The following is an 18655-nucleotide window of genomic DNA, read 5'->3' as shown; positions in this document are numbered from 1 at the left end:
GTTATTGGGTTTAATAGACAAAGACTTTTTCCATTGTTTCCAGAAACTCTCCTTTAAATTCTCATATAATAAATCTTTCATCTTTTTCATTCATGCCTCTTAGATATAGGTTATGGATTTGTTTCAGCACCACTCAGCACTCAGTGGGCAGCATTTCCTTTTCAGTTCATTCATTTTTCTGGTGAGCCACTCTATTCTGAGAACCCAGCCTTCCTCAAACACACCTAATACACTTCATTGGTGTTTGCCACAGTGATACAGCGTCCTGACATAATAGCACTATAGAAAGCCTTATCAGCTAACCACTCAGCATTAATCAGGGAAATGGCTGTTAACATTTTGCATCAAAATGTTAGAAATTGGCTCTCTTGACCAGAGGGTTAAAGGTGTCTCCCCCATTGTTCCCTGTTTGCATCTCTACTACCATTTATCCAATAAAGGAAAGATAGCCCACCCAAATAATGTGCTCTAAAGACAGTGAAATGCAACAGGAAGTAATTATTAAAGGCTGGCAACAAATAAAAGCTTAATTTACAACTAATAGGATTTCTCACCAGAAAGATAATAATGCTAAAGTGGTGGTTTTTGATGGCTATAATCTAAAGAGTTTAAAGGTCAAGTGTGTAGAATTTAGGTTGTATATTGTCAGAAACGAAATATAATGTAATAAGTTCGTTTCTTAAGTGTATAATATCCTGAAAATAAGAATTGTTGTGTTTTTGTTACCTCAGAAAGTTTTTGTTTGAAGTTGTGTTTTGGCATTTTGTCATCAGCCACTGTGGTGGGAATCCTAACTACAATGAGCATCGCTGGAGTTCCACTGATTTGTAACATGAAACTGCTTTATTCAGTGTTTTTACTGGTTTGTATCACCATGTCCATTTGTTTTGGAGAGGAAGACACCTCTGCTGATAATCTGGCTCCGGGTAAAAACATCCTCAACATCTGTATCTCAAGTTATCTGAGAAAATAGGTGACCACACATTAGCAAGTGTTGGATGAGCTGCCTGCAGCGATATCCCAAACTGTGTCTGAAATACATGATTTGTAACGTGATACTGCTTTATTCTGTGATTCAGCTCCTGATAAACACCTCTTGTACAATGAACACTGAAGAAATTCTATCTGGGAGAAGTTTCAGCTGTTTGCAATCTGCAATTCACCACTACATGCCACAAACCCCTCCTAAATCTTACACACTTCACCTTTAAGAGATTCTACACATGACAAGCCGGGTTATTAAAGTGCACTGTTGATGGTTTTGAATCAATAATTGGCAGTAATTCAAAGAGTTTTGGAGTCTATGCCGCACTAGTGACTGTAAGGTTATAAAGTATACCAAACTGATGAGTCATTAGGACTCCTCTGAGCACCAAGAATTTCTGTGGACTCCATCAGTTTGTTGCAACATTTCCATCTGGACAAAGTGGTGGACCAACTAACACTGTCATCCCTAAAGCCACACCAACAGAGTGGCCAAAAAGCTTTTGGCAAGTTGACTGCAGCCTTTTCAAAACTTCCAAGTTCCTTGTGTCTACTGTATGTAGCCGTCTGGTGGAGTTAAAACATGATTTTTCTGTATTATTAAAAACTATATATAGAAATGCATACAAAATGATGTCATTAGGTGCATCCACAGTGACGCAAATGCAGCACTATTCAAAACTATGCAACTGTACACCGGCGCAAGGTTGAAACTGAAACCTGTGACACGACCCAGAATTTGAAAGGAGTGAAGAAGGCAACTAACAGTGTGAATACATGGTTTCACAATAGCATCCTTCTCCAGTGCCTGCTCCACCAGCCCAGTACCCGTGAAATAGCCTAAAGCTAACTTAAACTTTAACTAGAGTTAATCTGGTGTGCATAGATATTGTGGAAAGTGACGAATGTTGAGACTTTGGCATTGGGTGTAAAGAGAGTGAAAGTCTCTGGATGTTCTGTATTGAGGTGTCAGTACAGAATAGTGTAACTAACTAGCAGTGGTGGAGGAAGTACTGAAACTCAGTACTTAAGTAAAAGTACAGATAACCAGCAAAATATATACTCAAGTAAAAGTACAAGTACTACATAACAATCCTACTTAAGTAAAAGTAAGTAAGTACTTACTTTTAAATGTACTTTAAGTATTAAAAGTAAAAGTACTTACACAATGTTTTGTCTCTTAATGTTCAGGCCTATATTTCAATAAAAACATAGTATGGAGCTGTATTACCCTGTTAGATAACAATAAACAACAGAATTATAAAATAGAGTGTGAAATGAATCACAGAGGGTAAGCACAAGTACGCTAACCTTTACAATAAACAAAAGTTGTTGCTTGTAAATATTACTAATGGCATCTGCAGAGGTATAAGAATTACTAGTAGTAACATCTGCATTTTCTAATGTCATTAGGTAAAACCAATAAAGAAGACGGTTATATATTAAAATCATTTATTTTATTATAAATCTATTCAAAGCAAAACAGACTCTGAATAATCTTTCGATAAGTTAGCCTATTTGATCAGATTTTTTGTCCTATAATGCAGCCAACAATTATTCTAATCAACATCTGATCAACACAACAATTCAACTGTGAAATTTTCTTTTAAACCTTTCTTTTCTTTAACTTCTGACATGTCATGAACATGAGAACTCAACAAGTCTTAATGCTGGCAAGGCTCATCTATAAACATGTTTTTTTCTCTGCACAACAGTTTTAAAATGGCAGTTTCATTGTCATTTGCATTACCAAGAACTTTTTGTTCAGTTTCAACAAGAGTTGGTTTTCAAAGTTTTTGAGCCTAGTCTGCCTCTTTTTGAAGAAAAAATCTGCTGCTGAGCTAAAAGTCTTTCACATGCTGCGAGGCAGGCAGCGAAGTGTTGACTTTTGAGGGACAAGTTGAGAACATTGGGCACTGACTTGAGGACATTCATGGAGGTCGCTGAACTGGCCAGATAGGTGTCCAGCTGCCTTGTGGTTTCTTTGAACGTTTCCTTCATAAGACCAAAGAAGTCCTCCTCCTCTGACCCTGAATGGCTGCCTGGTGATGGGACTGACTCTAGATCCAAGTGGGCCTTGATGTAGTCCATGCCTATAAAAACAATTTCAGACAGAATAAAGGAAATGTGTGAAACCAATAAACATGGACTATATAACCATAGACTATACAGAACGGCCTATCATGATAACTAGGTCATTGTGCTGTTCCTCCTTAGTGACTATTAACACATTTTCTGATCCAGTGTTATATCTTACTATGATCAGGCTCTGCCTTTACAAGGTTTAATACATGAATAATACCCTCCCTGTACAACAGCAATTGAGGAACCATCTCAGTGACTTACCCGATTTCAGCAAGTCTGCATTGCTTGTCCATGAGGTGCGTAAACTTTGGAAGCAAAATGGCAGCAGCAACAAGTTCAGGGTCAGAAAGCATGTCTCCAAATCGCCGCTGTATTCCTTCTTGAAGGGCAGTGATCAGTGGCTGGCAGAACCTAGATGAGGTCTTCAGGCGGTCAAGCTTCACATTTAGGAGGGTTATAGTTGGCACTAGCCATCCCATGTGGACATCCTTCTCTGCCTGCAATATGTTCAGTGCCTTGGAGATTGGGCCCATGGTTGCAAACATATTCAGTCAAGAAAGCAAGTTCTGCAGGGCTGCACCTGTAAGACATGGATGAAACACCAGAATGTAGAATATCAATAAAAGATCAAAATAGTTGAAAAATCTAAGTATATTAGAATATTCTCAAGTTGATATTGCAGAAATTATGATTTGGCATTTTGATATCAGAAAGTAGTCTATATTGAACATTTCAACATGTAGTCTATAAGCATAAATCTGAAAACAACATTAATGTCACCAATCATGTTTTTACAAGAGTATGTGTTTGGCTGTGCAATATACTTATACTTATGAAATGCTACTATCTCAAATTAAAGATCTAGTTCTAGAAACATGAAACAGATGGTTGATAAGATGATAATGTTCCAAATTATCTCAATGCAGTTAATAATAGTTACTTTAACAGCAGCCCCTGAAACTAGGGGTAGATGGTAAGTCAACTACAATATTACTCAACCCGTACATGTGTATCTGCTCCCAGCCACACTTACATGGGGATTTTAAGTGCAGTGGTCACTGCTCTGATGGCTCCTTCTCCACTCTCTCTAATTATTCGCAGTATCCGTTCAACAGAAAGAAAGAAAGAATTCCACCGAAAGTGTCAACTGGTGAATGAGTTGCAGCTTGCATTCCCCTCTCAATGACCTCTGCAGCTGTAGAGGAGGCAGAGGTCCTATTCCAAAGTGATGAGCACTTAGCAAATGCTGCACGACTTATTTTCTTGTAGATGTCGTTGAGTTGGCATTTTGGGCATCAACTGTTGAGATCAAGTTAAGGAGATGACAAGCAATAACGGTGATGCTTTGGAAGCTGATATTCGCACACCTCCGTCATCTTCTTCATTCATTAAAGCTTCCACTTCAACAGCCTCTGTCTCCACTTCAGGATCTTCTTCTGAGCTTCTTCTTCCTTCTCACTATCATTCACATCTTCACACCCCATCAGCAGCACTTTCTTCATCACACCCATAAACCCTAAAAGCCTTGATGAAATTGGAGGCATTGTCAGTTGTAGTTCTGACAATCTTTTTCCCGAATATTGTATTCCATGTGGATGTCATTCAGGGCTTCAGCTAGTACATCATAGGTATGTGATCCTTTCATTCTTCGACATGCCAGAGCAACAGAACATCTCTCCAGGCTTTCTGGCTCGATCCAGTGGGCAGTAACACCTATGAAGCTTTGACGATGGGCATTCAACAATCTGTGGTTGTTGAGATGTATTTAATGTTCTGCATAGCATTCTTCACTTTTGCTTTCATTTGCACTGTTTTTTTTTTCTATCCTGTCTCTTAAAGTTGTCCGTGACATCACTGTGTAATTTGGGTGAATATGCTGCATTAAAGATATGAATCCAGGTTGCTCCACTACTCCAAAAGGTGCAAACCCTGAACAACAAAGTTCATTACTGCAACATCTGTGGTCTTCTGAGAAGCCTTTGTGTCTGCCACCACCAGTTTCTGCTGCTTATTAGTTGAAGGACCTTCGCCAACAGACAAGCTTCCTTCCTTTTTAGTAGTCGTTGCCGTCAGGTCCATGTAACGCTGGAGATGTGATCTGTGCCTTCTCTGAAAATAAAACAACAATAATGATAATTAATTAATTAATCTTAATTCTAGGGCTGGGCGATATTATCTAAGATTTATATCATTGTATATATCATTGTATAATTATTTTGTGACTGTAGTACCTGTACTACAGGAATACTCCACTGAAAATATGATTCTACCTCTTTTCACTCTATCAACAATATAGTAGAACATATCCTAACGAGAGAAAATATATATTTCTTAAAACATACATAGATTCATTATAAACGCTCTCTGCCACATAATAACTTTTTATTGTTGGAGCTGTGCATCTCATTCCAAGTGCCCGTTAGTGCCGATGTTATATGCTCCGATACAGACTGTAGATGGCGCTGTGGCTTTTAGTCTGTCTGGAAAACCAATGGCGGAGCGGAGGTGGTGCTAAAAGTTGTGGGCTCAGACTCAGAAAAAGAAAATGCACAGCATTGTTTTACATTAATTGACTGGACAGTGTTGGTCCGCAAACTCACAGCCCCCCACCAACACTCTTGGAACCGAACGGACCATATTAAAGCGTGAACGCAACGCGACCGCTAAAGCGGCTAAAGTAAAACAAACGAGCTTGTGCCTGTGACAAATTACTTTCACTAAAGTGTTTGTTTTTACCAATCGTGAGGTTCAAATTGTTACTATGTGTAAGTGCAAACTTGTCCATTCATTCAAATTTCCCAACAAGACCCTATATTACATTGTAAATGGCGCCGAAAGCTAGCATGTGCTACAAGCTAACCTAGCTTACCACCTTACGTTCCTATGTAGGTTAGCTAAATAATGAAAACACCGTTGTACTCTTTTCTGGCGATTTCTGTAAATTAACGTGTACTCTGCTAGATTAGAGCATTTATAACATGATGTCAGTAAACAAAAATAATATAACCTTGGCTAACATGATAAGCCCGAGAAAATAACTTAGCGTAGCAAGAGCTCTGCTTACCTCAATGTGTTTCTTCAGATTTGACGGGGAATTCTTGAAAGCCAGTAATTCCTTTTTTTGAGGAAGACAGTTGAGACACTGGAATTTAAATGATTCATTCCTGGAGCCCGTAAACATGAACATCTCTTTTAAATATGGCCAAGGATGGCTCGGCTCAGGGGTCTCAGTCTCCGAGTCCATATCGACTGTTTTCCAAATCACACTGCCGCTTCTAAATGCACGCACGCTCTGCTGTCATTGAGGCGTACATAGCAGCACCTGATTGGTTTAAACTTCCGAGGTCAAACGCAACCAATATTTTTTGTGAAGACAGCATTTTGGTGACTGATCAACCATCAAATGTAACGTGGTGCATTTTGGAAATGTAGTGGAGTAGAAAGTACAGAAAATAGCTGTAAAATGTAGTGGAGTAAAAGTCAAAGTATACTCTATATTTTTTACTTAAGTAAAGTACAGATACGTGAAAAATGTACTTAAGTACTGTAACGAAGTATTTGTACTCCGTTACATTCCACCACTGCTAACTAGATTACAGAATAAACTATATTTCAATTTGTGGAAAAAGAAGGACAATTCTGTCTCTTGCTCTCAAAGCAAACTCATTGTACTGGCAGTCAACTAAAGTGCTGCAGTGATTCTCGGTGGTGGTCCGGCCAAGGCTGTGATTATGTCACAGCTTGTCTTGTATAAGCTTAACCCTTTTGTACTGTTATTTATGTGGTGTTTCGTACATCTGTAACTCGCAGAAAATATGTTCTCTGATCCTGTTTTCTGCTTTCTTACATATTTCCCCATTCTCTGTCCACAATTCGTCTCCTGTGGTTTTCTGTTAAATATAATCACGTAGCTTCTGCTCCTTTTATCGCTCCGTTTTCTTCAAAGTAAAACCACAACAGATGTCATGTTATGTTATAAGACTCAGAGGCATGTTTTCAGCAAGTGATTTGAAATTGCATGCATAAAAAGCAAGCTATTTCTATGTCCTCCACCTCCAGAAATGTCAAAGACTGCATGTTTAAATATCAGTTTTATTGTAGTAGTAAAAAATTTAATGTGAAGTGTAAACTGGCTACACAAATTGCAGATGTTTGACAATGATATTTATTCTAGAAAATGAATGGTTACAATGGTGCATTGTTATTAAAGGCTAGAAACATGTAAAGGGGAGTATAATCATGGCGAGGGAAGTATATTTGCTATTTATCTGTGTATGTTGTGTACATGGCTCAGATTTGTCTGAGGACAAATCGCTAAAATACTTAATGCTGTGTTATTGTCTGTATGATTTTACTGCATTATGCAAAGCATGCTGAATGTGTATTTGCCTTGTCCATTTTTCCACCCCCACTGTCAATGAATTTTCATAAATGTGTGCTTTGTTACTTTGCTGCTGTTTACATATGCTGTGGATGGTTAGAGTCGTGTTGCACACCACTGACAACCAAATTACCCTGAATAGGCAGGAACTGATGAACATACAGTAGGAAGGCAGACGTAAAAATGAGACGGATGACCGAGTAGAAAAGGTCATAAGAAAGGAAAATATGATAAAAACTTGATTCATACATCATTCAAATAAAGAAAACCATAGCCAAGCAGTGGCAGATCATCCAATAGGGAGCACAGGCAACCACTTAGGGAACCAAATGTAGGTCCAAGGAGCCAAGTACAGTTTTACCATCATGTCCTAAATTCCATGGTTTACTGTGGGTGCCAATATCTGAAAATGCACCCTTTATAAAGGCCTATAAGTTGTAATTAATGGTTTTATTAATAGTCTATATAGAATGTGATAATCTTTAAACGTAATTAATAAAGACTTTTAAACATTAAATCTGCATTAATAAGTTTTAATAAGATGTCAATAAAGGGCTCAGATTTTCTGCAATCCTTTGGCAGTAACTGAATATCATATATGTATTCTTTAGTATAATCACCTATATGATGAGAGATATGAGATATAAATGGCTATGAATGAGCTATTTATATCTCCATAGGGAGGGGGTCCTTGTCCATGGAGTCCACCGTATTGCACCACCATGTTTCTACAGCAGCCAAGAATGGACAAACCAAACACCGGCACTTATATAATAATGTGAGTGCCACTAGTTAGGCCATTAGTTGCAATTTATAAACCCTTTATTTGTACCTTTGACACCTAGATTGACGTCAGTTTTCTTTTGCTGCGTTCAGATGACTTTCACAGACTATTTGACCCTTTGCAACCTAAGTAAAATGGTTTGATTTCTTTTGAAAATATGGGGGGAAAGGCAATGAACAAATAAGCAAGAAACATGCCACAAATTGCAAAAGGTGAAAAGCAAATTACTTAAAAAAAATGTCTGTAAAAAAATAGTTTCCCCAAAAGTGAAAAATATCCATATTACTTAAAAAAAACAAAACTAAATATGTTTTTTTTCCCAGCACTTTATGAAGTCATTGTCTTTCTTTTTTCAACTTGTTTTTCTTCTATTCAGATATTTTTTTTTTTGGTAACTCTTTTACAAATTGTTTTGCAAATTTTTGGGTCATGTTTTGTTAGGTTGCTTTTTTTCATTCCCCTCATGTTTTTGAAAGATTCCAAACCAATTTGTTTTGGTTTGAAAGGGTTAAAAAAAAAGTGCATTAAAGTATCACACTTCATTGCACTTATAGACTGTTGTAAATACACCTCAGAGTGACCTGAATGATTGTAAACACAGATTTATATTGCGCGCAAATTTTAAAATGGCCTTCAATTCACAATGCAAAAGATTCCTCTGTGCAGCTGGAGTTAACATCTTACTCACACGCGGGAACAGTGAGTAGCCCAGTAACGTGATCTTGCATAATTACAATCTATACTGCCACTAATAGGTAGTTCGGCTGCAGATGCGTTCATCCGGCTGATGATTTAAGAGAGCCTACTGCACCTACACGCTGTGGGCTACCCACGTACAGAAAGAGCTACGTAATCTTTGTGTGTGTGTGTGTGTGTGTGTGTGTGTGTGTGTGTGTGTGTGTGTGTGTGTGTGTGTTTTATAGACGGACGAACAGACAGCGGAGCATCTCTTCTCTCGCATCAGCATCACGCGGGGTTTAATCGCTCTGTCTCCGTCACCGAGGCGTAGAAGGCGTCTGTCAAACCTGTGGAGCGCCTGTCTGTCTCTCTGTCTGTGTCCGTCTGTCTGCTGGGAGGACTCTTACACACACGTCGTCTTTGAGAGTAGTTGTAGTTTGGAGACAATAAACCGGTTTTACTGCCTATTGGGGTGGATCTCTGCTGCTCCAGGAAGACGCACCAAATTCTCGGTTTAAAGGAAGTTGAAGCGAACAGGTGCGTAAATTCACAGTTATTTTCATTTCTCTTTTTCCTACAAATATATTTTTCAATCCTTCATTTAAGAATATCGGCAGCATTAATTTTTTTTCTCTCTATGGCATAGCAATATAAAAGAACCGTTTTCTGTCTTTATTTATTTATTTAAATAAATCCATTCATGGTTTCTCTGTTGGGTTGAAACCAGTTCCTACAGGTGGGATTTTCATTAAAGCAGGGACGCTTTTATCAACTGCTCAGACATTTCACACGGTGATATTGCACTGACAGCTCAGTTAGAGGGATAAATAGGGCGGTGGCATTTTTTTTTTTTTTGTTTTTTTTGTCTTTTGATACCGAGCGCTTTATTTCGGGAGTGCCTTTAATTGCGCCTGTTTTGACATCCTCACAGCTGTGTGTGCGTGTTAATTTGGGAGCCAATCAAGCAGCCATGGACGTTTTAATAAAGGGTTTCTCCAAAGCCAAGGATGGGGTCGCGTTGGCGGCGGAGAAAACCAAGCAGGGAGTGACTGGAGCAGCTGAGATGACGAAAGATGGGGTTATGTTTGTCGGTGGGTAGCTACTGAGATCTAATTTGATTGATGATGGTGATGTTACAAAAAGAAAAAGAAAAAGAAAGCTTTCATTATTCTTGTTCTTCTTATTATTATTATTGCACTCAACTATTCATATTTTTGACTAATCAAGCTTCCCCTGCTCTTTTCAGGCACCAAAACAAAGGATGGAGTCACAACAGGTAACACTGTCAATTCAGGCTAAAGTGCATCTGTTTCTTTCTTTTCTTGGCCAAAAAAGAAAAAAATAACAATATTCTAAAGATTTACACATTTTGTAAATTCAGCCCTTTTTTTTACGCAATCTTTGACATAAAAGCAAAGAAGGTAATCTCCCTGAATCCTCAGGTGTTCAGAAAGAGAGATGCAGGTTAGTAAGTGTCATATTTCACTACCTTACTCACAGCACAACCTGCCTAACATGCCTAACTCCCCACGCGCCAGGCCTTGCCATTTCTCATACATAACGAGTAGTGAAGCCAAGGGAGACTTCCTGTTAAAAGGCAACCAGGGAAATGGCCGTGTTGTCATATCATAGCTGCAAGTAAAGTGGGTGTTTTGGAAACTGGGATTAGACAGAATGTCTTATAAAAGCCACTAAATGAGGGAGGATATCTTTTTTATTCTCCCGAGTGGCCATTAGACCCATGATCTAATAATCGGCTTTCAGGAGGTCCACACAGGCGGATATGATGCCTTATAGCAAAGTGAAGCTTGGTTGTGATTAATTATTATGTGTAATACAATCGTCATACAGTGAAGAGCATTGGTTTCAGACGTTTCTAGCTTGTTGGTCCTTTAAACAATGCAATTTCTACTTTTGACCCCATGTCACTGGTTGTATGTGAACAGTTCAATAAAAGATAAGCCCTTTTCATAGATGGCTCTTTGGGGCTGATTGAAAGTACCTTCTTTATGCCACCTTGGCTTTTTTTCTTTTTTTTTTGCACAGAACCAAATAGTGGTGTCATCATGGTGCTCGGGGATGTGATTTTAAGTAGCATGTTGGCATCGCAGAAGCAAAAACGTCTGTCTCTGACATACACATCGGTATGCTCTGATAAATAAGGACCTGCCTGACCTCATTGTTTTCCCAATTTGCTGACATTTTGGGCTGCTGTTATTCTTTGAATTAGCTGCTAACTGCTATTAGCTGCTTTTCAAATCTCCCAGGGGTGTGGAGCATGCATAATATGGGGTCGTAAGGTCACACCCATCTCATCTGTGGTATCGTCCTGCCAGTTGTCCCTTTACACAGATGTTGATTCCATACACGTTTTAAAGAATGATTTGATTGGTGATTTTAGCACCTTCATTAGGCTAATCTTATATGTAATAGTAACAGTTATCTAAAAGTAATAGTAATACAGCCATAGTCATAATGATTTTTATTTCTTGTCCGTGTTTATCACCAACAAATGAGATTAACAGGCAGCTCCACTCAAATTACATTTCCTTACAATCTCTGTGGAAGCTTCGAAATCCAGTATCGTGAGATGTGTGTCATGTTTATTTTCCTACATGCTTATCCTCACAGGTATTAAGGCTCTGTAGAGATACACCCTCCTCAGATGGCTTTCCACTTGTTTCCTCTTTACAGCTGTGTCTGGAGTGTCTCAGGTGGGTGGAGCCGTCGTTACCGGGGTTACCGCTGTGGCCCACAAAACCGTGGAGGGTGCAGGCAACATTGCCGCTGCCACTGGATTGGTCAAGAGGGACCCAGCCAAACAAGTAAGCAAAATACTTCACATATAAAGTTGAAATTATTTTTTATTTAGTTTTTTAGTTTTACTTTTTGGAAATCAGTATAGGTATCATTAGGCCTATCTCTGCCAGGTGTAAGCCTGGAGGGAATCATGCACTTGGTCGTGTGTGTGCGTTTGTGTGTGAGTGAGTGTCTCTGTCCACAGCCAATCTCACAAACTACTGGACTGATCAGCCTAATATTTTGTGTGCACATTTATGACTTTCTGCTCACGGACGTCTTGGGGTGTGGTGATTCATAATTGTTAAAAAACCTGGTGTATGGATGGTTTTGTTTTTTGTTTTTTACATTGACTGCTGACTCCTCAGTCCTTTTAACCGGCAGGTAAGGGCTGCAAGTCCTCAACAAAATCACATAGCAAAAGCATAAAGCAAAAGGCATTCTTGGCAAACAGTAAGGCTAAAAACAAAAAGCCTCTGTTGAAGGTCACATTTTGGCCTTCAGCGTGGCACAAAAACAGACATTCATAGAAACGTTTGGTCTCATTTTGAACTGGAGCATCTGCAGATTAATTCCATTATAGATGTATTAAGATCTGCAAAAGTCAAGCACGATATGAAAAATAAAACTATTTAAATTGTTAATTACATCGCATCTCCACAACCACATGGGCAGCTAACCAACTACAGGGCTGTTAGTTATTATTATTTCCAATGCTGGATGCTGTAAAGACGCAGAAACCCCAGAAACACTTGTAATATTTCTAACAATTTTATTAAAAGATCATTGTGTCTTGGCTTATGGCCTTTTTAGGGTCACCATGTCGATGTTGTGAAAAGGTCAGACATATTTTAATTGCTAATGGCACTTAGGATGTGCCTTAATGGACTAAAACATGTTCTCGTCAGAAGAGAACACGCCATTTCACAGCATGTCTCCAAGCAACCTTTAGTCAACCACTGCCATTGTTACCACCCACCCAAGGGCTTGAATGTAGAAAAGTTTCCAAAAACAGCTCTACCCACTTTGAAATATATATTGAAAGTACCAACAATAACTGGAATGGCTTTATATCTTCAAATTACGTCAATAAAAACTGAGAAAAATTCAAATTTTGGTGCCACTTTAATTTAAATCACCTCTCTTAACAAATGCAAACCCTCTGCAGACACATTGGTGTACAATGACATACCTCTAGAAACTAGTTGACAGCACAGCATCCCTCCATTTCATGACAGCCGTTGCCAGTTATAACTCTCCATGGTGTCAAAATGGCCTCCTGACCTTGTGTCGTTCATCATGACTTCTCATATCTGTCGTGAGTCTTTCTTTTCTGAAATGAAAGCCGTTATGTACTGTTAGCTTTCCTGCATTGTTCATCTTGTCAGTCTGGCCATCGTTTGTCCAGAGGAGGAGGAGGAGGTGGTGAAGGCAGTTTACTGTAGCAAACATTTTAGTGCTGTGACAGGAGTCAAATATGAAAAATGATTTTCCTGTCCCTTCTCTCCAGTCTGTTTTTTTTTTTTTTTGCCCTCTCATCTCCTGCAAGGACTTTGATAGCTGTTCAATGCACATTTTTGACACAGTCAGGGCCGTAACTGTCATTAAGGACACCAAGGTCATTTTGTTTTTTTCTGGGAATTTGGGGCTTTAGCAATGAGAATTAGTAGACAAAATATTGTGTATATAGCCTTACAGAAAATGTTTTTTCTTTAAATAAAATTAAAAATTAAAAAACACAGTGGAGTGCCTTTTCAAATGTAAAAAATATAAATAATGGCACAGGCGGTTTTTAGACATTTCACTGATAAAAATCACATGATATAAGATATAATTTTTTTTTTTACATATGAAATATGAGACGGCACATGTGAAAACATTCATTTCACATGTAATTCAATTGTGCACCATTGTTTCATATGTGATAAATTCACCCAGATGCAACACAACCAGTGCAGTACAGAATGGTGCACTCAAAATGCTCAGCTCACACAGGGGCAGATATGATGAGGCAGGTAGGTTTAATGACAGTCCAGGTCAGCGCACAGGTAATCAAAAGTTCAGGCAAACAAATCCAAACAAGGTGCAGACCTGAGACAAAAGATCAAAAAGGTCACACACAACGAGACTTACTAGATAAAGAACGCAAGGACAAGACAACACCAGGGAACACACAACAAACTGAAACCGTGTGTGAGAACACACACCGACTTTATACACACAGACAAACAGGGTTAACAAGATGCAGCTGAGGACAGTTAGGGTGGGGTGAGACACAAGGAGCAGGATCTGGAAGACTGAGACAAGGGTAAGTACTACAAAATAAAACAGGAAATAACAACACAGGAAATGAACATGACCTGTCTGACTGGGTTAACTGTGTCACTATGTTGTTTTTCACATGTGAGAATTCATATATGTGGTCAAGACATTAATTTATGTGTCCTTTTAGACCAACAAAAATAAATAAATAAAGGATTTGGTATTTTTCCACCATATTCTTATTTATTTACAGAAAACATAATTAAATATTGAATTAAATAAATTAGTTTTTTTTTTTTAAAATTACAAACAAATAGGGATTCTTGGGGAATTTAGACCATCTCTAAGGATCTAAGGATTTTTACATTTACAAATAGGTGAACATGCACATTTGTCTGTGCCAATAAAACATGACAGTAGCAGACAACTTTTATTTTGACAAAATTAAAGACAAAAAAAAAATCTGCTGCAATAAAGAGAAGCAAACAAAAGTAAAACAAGGTCATAAATACCTTTAGAAATTATTTGAAATTTGGAAAATGTTTTATAAGAATGGTTTTCAACAGGTCTGTAAGACCTCAAAGATACATGCAGAGGGTTTTTCGTGAAACAGATTGTTATCATGACCTCTGTGCAAAGATCCTTAACATGCACAAGATCTCCAACCTACATTTTTAATTTTATTTGACACCTTCTCCTACTAACTCAGAAACTCTTTCTTAAGTAGAGACAAACTCTACAAGAGCAACAGATGGCCCTCATGTTCATGCTCTGTTTTTTTACACTGCTATCACTGTTCTTCTTCTGTTGTCCAACCACAGCAGTTACACTTCCCCGTGGTTAATATCTGGATTAACAAACTGGTAAAATTGAATGTAATTCTGAAGGGATGACTAAATTTGCCTGTAATTACCCTCCTCTCTCATAACGTTGCAGGAAATGATAAGCCAATCAAACATTTCCCCGGGCAACGCCAACACTTGTTTGTTGTGATGCTCAATCTCCTGTCCCTTAATTAGCGTAAAACACAATTTAGACACCAAGAGATAACATCACACACACACACACACACACACACACATTTCTTTGCTCCACTTTAATTGGCAGTGATTAGTGAGAAATACCATGTAAAAAAGATAAGATTCCAGAGAAATTATTGTTATTTTTCTGCCTGTGGCAACAACCTGGACAAACAGTTCTTTCACCAAAGCTATCAAATTGTTTTTTTTTCTGCTTTCATCCTTCATTACTGACATTTGCATTTGTTTTCATGATAAAAGACACTTGTGGTATCCCCCTCACAAACATCCAACCAGATTATTTCATGCTTGTTAGCAGTTGCGTTATTAAAGCAGCTAGAATCACCCCGAAGGATAAAACACTGATGGAGCTCCACCTGGTTGGTATGTGATCAGCCTCTTTATGAGGAGCCCTGACGAGCCAAACTGGCAGGCGGCACAGACAAACAGATGGACAAACACACACAGGGTGGACTGACTGATGGAGAGATGATGGACTGACTGACAAAGGAATAAACAGACAGATTTCAATCACTTTTATAGAAAGAAATCCAGGTATTCCCAGTGAGAGATTGACATGCAGACAGCAGCATCACTCCCAGGCGGCCCAGCCACTAAATATTAATATTGATTTCATTTAAAAATTGATGCCAAGTTGAGCTGGCATCATCAAAGATTGTCTCCTGTTTCTGACACGCACACACTCAGACACACAAAAACAGGACAGTGGGGGTCTGATTAATCTCTTCATCTAGTTGTTTGACCAATCCATCAGCTGGAGGGGGTGACTCATATCAAGGGACAACAAAAGCCTGAAAGGTAGAAGGAGACAAAGAGACAGAGAGTGGTAGGTAGAGCTGAGGAGGAGACACGACAGGAAATAGAAAATGGTCTCAACAAACACGTCTTATTGCTGGGATCCTTCCAGCAACATGCAATAAAACAGGCCGCTGTAATTCATGTCCCCAGGATGCAATAAAACAATGCAGACTGAAGGTGTGGTGTTACTTTCATTCTGCTCTGGGAGATGGTTGACTCAGATATTTTTCATTTGTCCTGAATACAAATCTTTAACTTTTTTGCCAAAATCTGACCACAGTTTAAAAACTAAAAAACAAACAAGGTGGTGTTTGTTAGCAGTCCAACTATGTGTATGTGTGCATCTACACGAGCACACATCTCTCCGGCTCCACTGGGGGAACAGATGGAGGCTTGACGGGTGGTGTTAAATGCAACAGCAGGAGGAGAAGGTGCAATAAGTAGGTTAAGGTTATGTCAGCCGCCGGTGAGCACGTCAGACACACTGTGACCGCTCCCCATTAAGGAAGGTCAGTTCAATGGCACGGTGTAATCAAAGCATCCTTTTTTAGACAGGAGACGCGTCACACGCCCCCACCTCCCCTTTTTCATTAGCGCTTCAAGCCTCGTCTCTTTCTCAGCAGCCCACACCCTCAAAATGACCACAAATCACAATGATTGTTGGGGAATGTTTGCAAGTGCCTTTTAATGTATAAATGGAAAAAGCAAGAGTGTGTGTGTGTGTGTGTGTGTGCGTGTGCGTGTGCGTGTGCGGGGGGGGTTGTGTACACACAACTTGTGTTATATAATTTTGAATAAATTATGGCATAATGATAGAAAGTGCAGATGTTTTTTCTAATAGCCTGGAGGTGCATTTGTGTCTCTGAGCCACAACTAATGATTGTTTGCATTATCGATTAATCTGCAGATTATTTTCCTTATGAAAGATCCAGCGTTCGTAACATTGTTTTATTTAGTTTATAATCACCTGAAAATAAAAATTGTTGTTTTTTTTTTTTTGCTTACATTGAATAAGCCATTAATATCTACTTAGAAAGCGGTTTCTCTTCCATTGAGTCCACCGTGTTGTCTCGGTAGCCCAGAGCTGACAAATCAAATGCTGGCTCTGGATAGGGGCCTTTGAGCTTTAATAATAATATTTTCCACTTCTCCCCCTGCAACAGCCCTCCTCCTTTATTCTGTTGTCTAATTTTACATTAAACAAGATCGTGTATATATCATACTGGATCATATTAAAAAAAAAAAACATGTTTTCCTTTTTGTCTTTTCTAGGGTGATGAAGCCTTAGCAGTACAGGAAATGGCAGAGTCACCGATTGATACTGACCCCGCTGATGCCACAGAGGTAAGAGACTCTACTAGTTTACATGAAACCTGCAGACAATAATATTTTTTGGCGCTTTGAGCATCACAAGCCGAGTGCCATCTAGTTCCATTATATTAGAGAAAAAGCAGACATCGCGACAGCTGAAATTCCTAACACTCTGCAGCTCACACCAAAAAGTAAACAGCACTACAGGTGAGAGATAAAATGTTTTGGGTTTTTTTAATTTTAGGATGAACTTTCCCTTTAACAGGTGTATTAACATCACCTCAACTGGTTTACGCAGTTCCCAAGATGTAATATTATAATGCTATAGGGTGATTCATTCAAGGACAATAAATTCCTTTTCCTCTTCTCTCTCAGGATGACACTGATGAAAACTGATCGAAATCTTTACAATCAAAGATGAACGATCGATGATCGATGACCGAAACATTCCATGTTGCTCTGCCAAGTCCCGTTGTGCCTCGTTATGGTCCTATATGGAGTCTGTTCCAAACGTCTGTGTGGTTGTGTGTGTGTGTGTGTTCCTGTTTGTGTTGTTAAGTATGTCTGTACAGCAGTAAATGTGTAAATGTTGTAGAGACGGAGAGATGTCGTGTGTGTGTATGTGTATGTGTATGTGTGTGCGTGAGTGTGTGTGTGTGTGTGTGTGTGCCTTTTACACATCAGTCCTGAAAGTTACCAGCTGTCATTTACAGCGAGTAAATGTCACTGTGTATGTGTGTGTGTGTGTGTGTGTGTGAGTGTGTTTGTATGTACGTCAAGTGTGTGGCTATGTCAATAACTCAAACATGGAAATATACCACTTCAAGCACCTAAGTGTCTCTATATAAATGAACAATTTACAGTGATCTGTTTGAAATGGAAGCGTAACAATATTCTCTATTTTGGTCTGTATACTGTCACTGTTTATCGCGATGGACTATAAAGTGCTGAGCTATTTGTGCATTCATATTGTATTTTTTAGGTTCTCACTGTTATAACAAATATATCTCATACTGAATGGACTTTTGAAAACCAACAGCATGTAAAACTACTCAGCTTAACTGCTGTGATATGAATTTATTTGGAGTTAAGTGTTGAATAAAAATATGTGAAACTAAGTGACTTATTGCAAGAGTCTTGTTCATTTATCTGTATGCTGACATGTTGAAAACAGCTTGCTTTAACTTAGTATATGTTACTTATATCCAATTATTAATTGTGAGTGAAAATTAGGACAATGTATGATTGTGATGCCTGAACTCAGCTGCATGTCTTGGAGATTTCATCCATCTTATTATTACTAATATCTCATAGGAAAGTAGGAAAAAAGACAACCAAGAACAATAATGCAAAATGTCCCTCACAGTTACACAAACCGTCCAGGAAGAAAATAAAAATTTCACAAAGAGACACAAAAAGACAACAAAGAGATGCAAAGGAGGTGCAAAGAGACAAAATAGCCACAATGAGACACAAAATGACCAAAAATTACACAAGAAAAGAGATACAGAAAGACCACAAAGTGACACAAAA

At 38.6% G+C, this 18655-nt stretch overlaps 1 protein-coding gene and 1 pseudogene across 1 annotated transcript; one reads left to right on the top strand and one right to left on the bottom strand.

The window, feature by feature from the left end:
• Nucleotides 1–2211: 2211 nt before the first annotated feature.
• LOC148186180 (uncharacterized) lies at nt 2212–4671 on the bottom strand (annotated as a pseudogene).
• A 4487-nt stretch (nt 4672–9158) lies between these two features.
• On the top strand, nt 9159–18240 carry LOC121960058 (uncharacterized). The gene is made up of 6 exons (XM_042509655.2): nt 9159–9449; nt 9844–10003; nt 10159–10188; nt 11607–11737; nt 17084–17155; nt 17498–18240. The coding sequence occupies exons 2-6, from the start codon at nt 9883–9885 to the stop codon at nt 17516–17518; spliced, it is 375 nt and encodes a 124-aa protein (XP_042365589.1). The 5' UTR covers nt 9159–9449; nt 9844–9882; the 3' UTR covers nt 17519–18240.
• Nucleotides 18241–18655: the final 415 nt, after the last annotated feature.

This window comes from Plectropomus leopardus, chromosome 20 (assembly GCF_026936395.1).
Source record: "Plectropomus leopardus strain MGB_pleo_1.0 chromosome 20, ASM2693639v1, whole genome shotgun sequence".
NCBI classification, from domain to species: Eukaryota; Metazoa; Chordata; class Actinopteri; order Perciformes; family Serranidae; genus Plectropomus; species Plectropomus leopardus.
The sequence above is the reverse complement of the archived record's forward strand: the minus strand, read 5'-3'. Positions and strand labels throughout refer to the sequence as shown.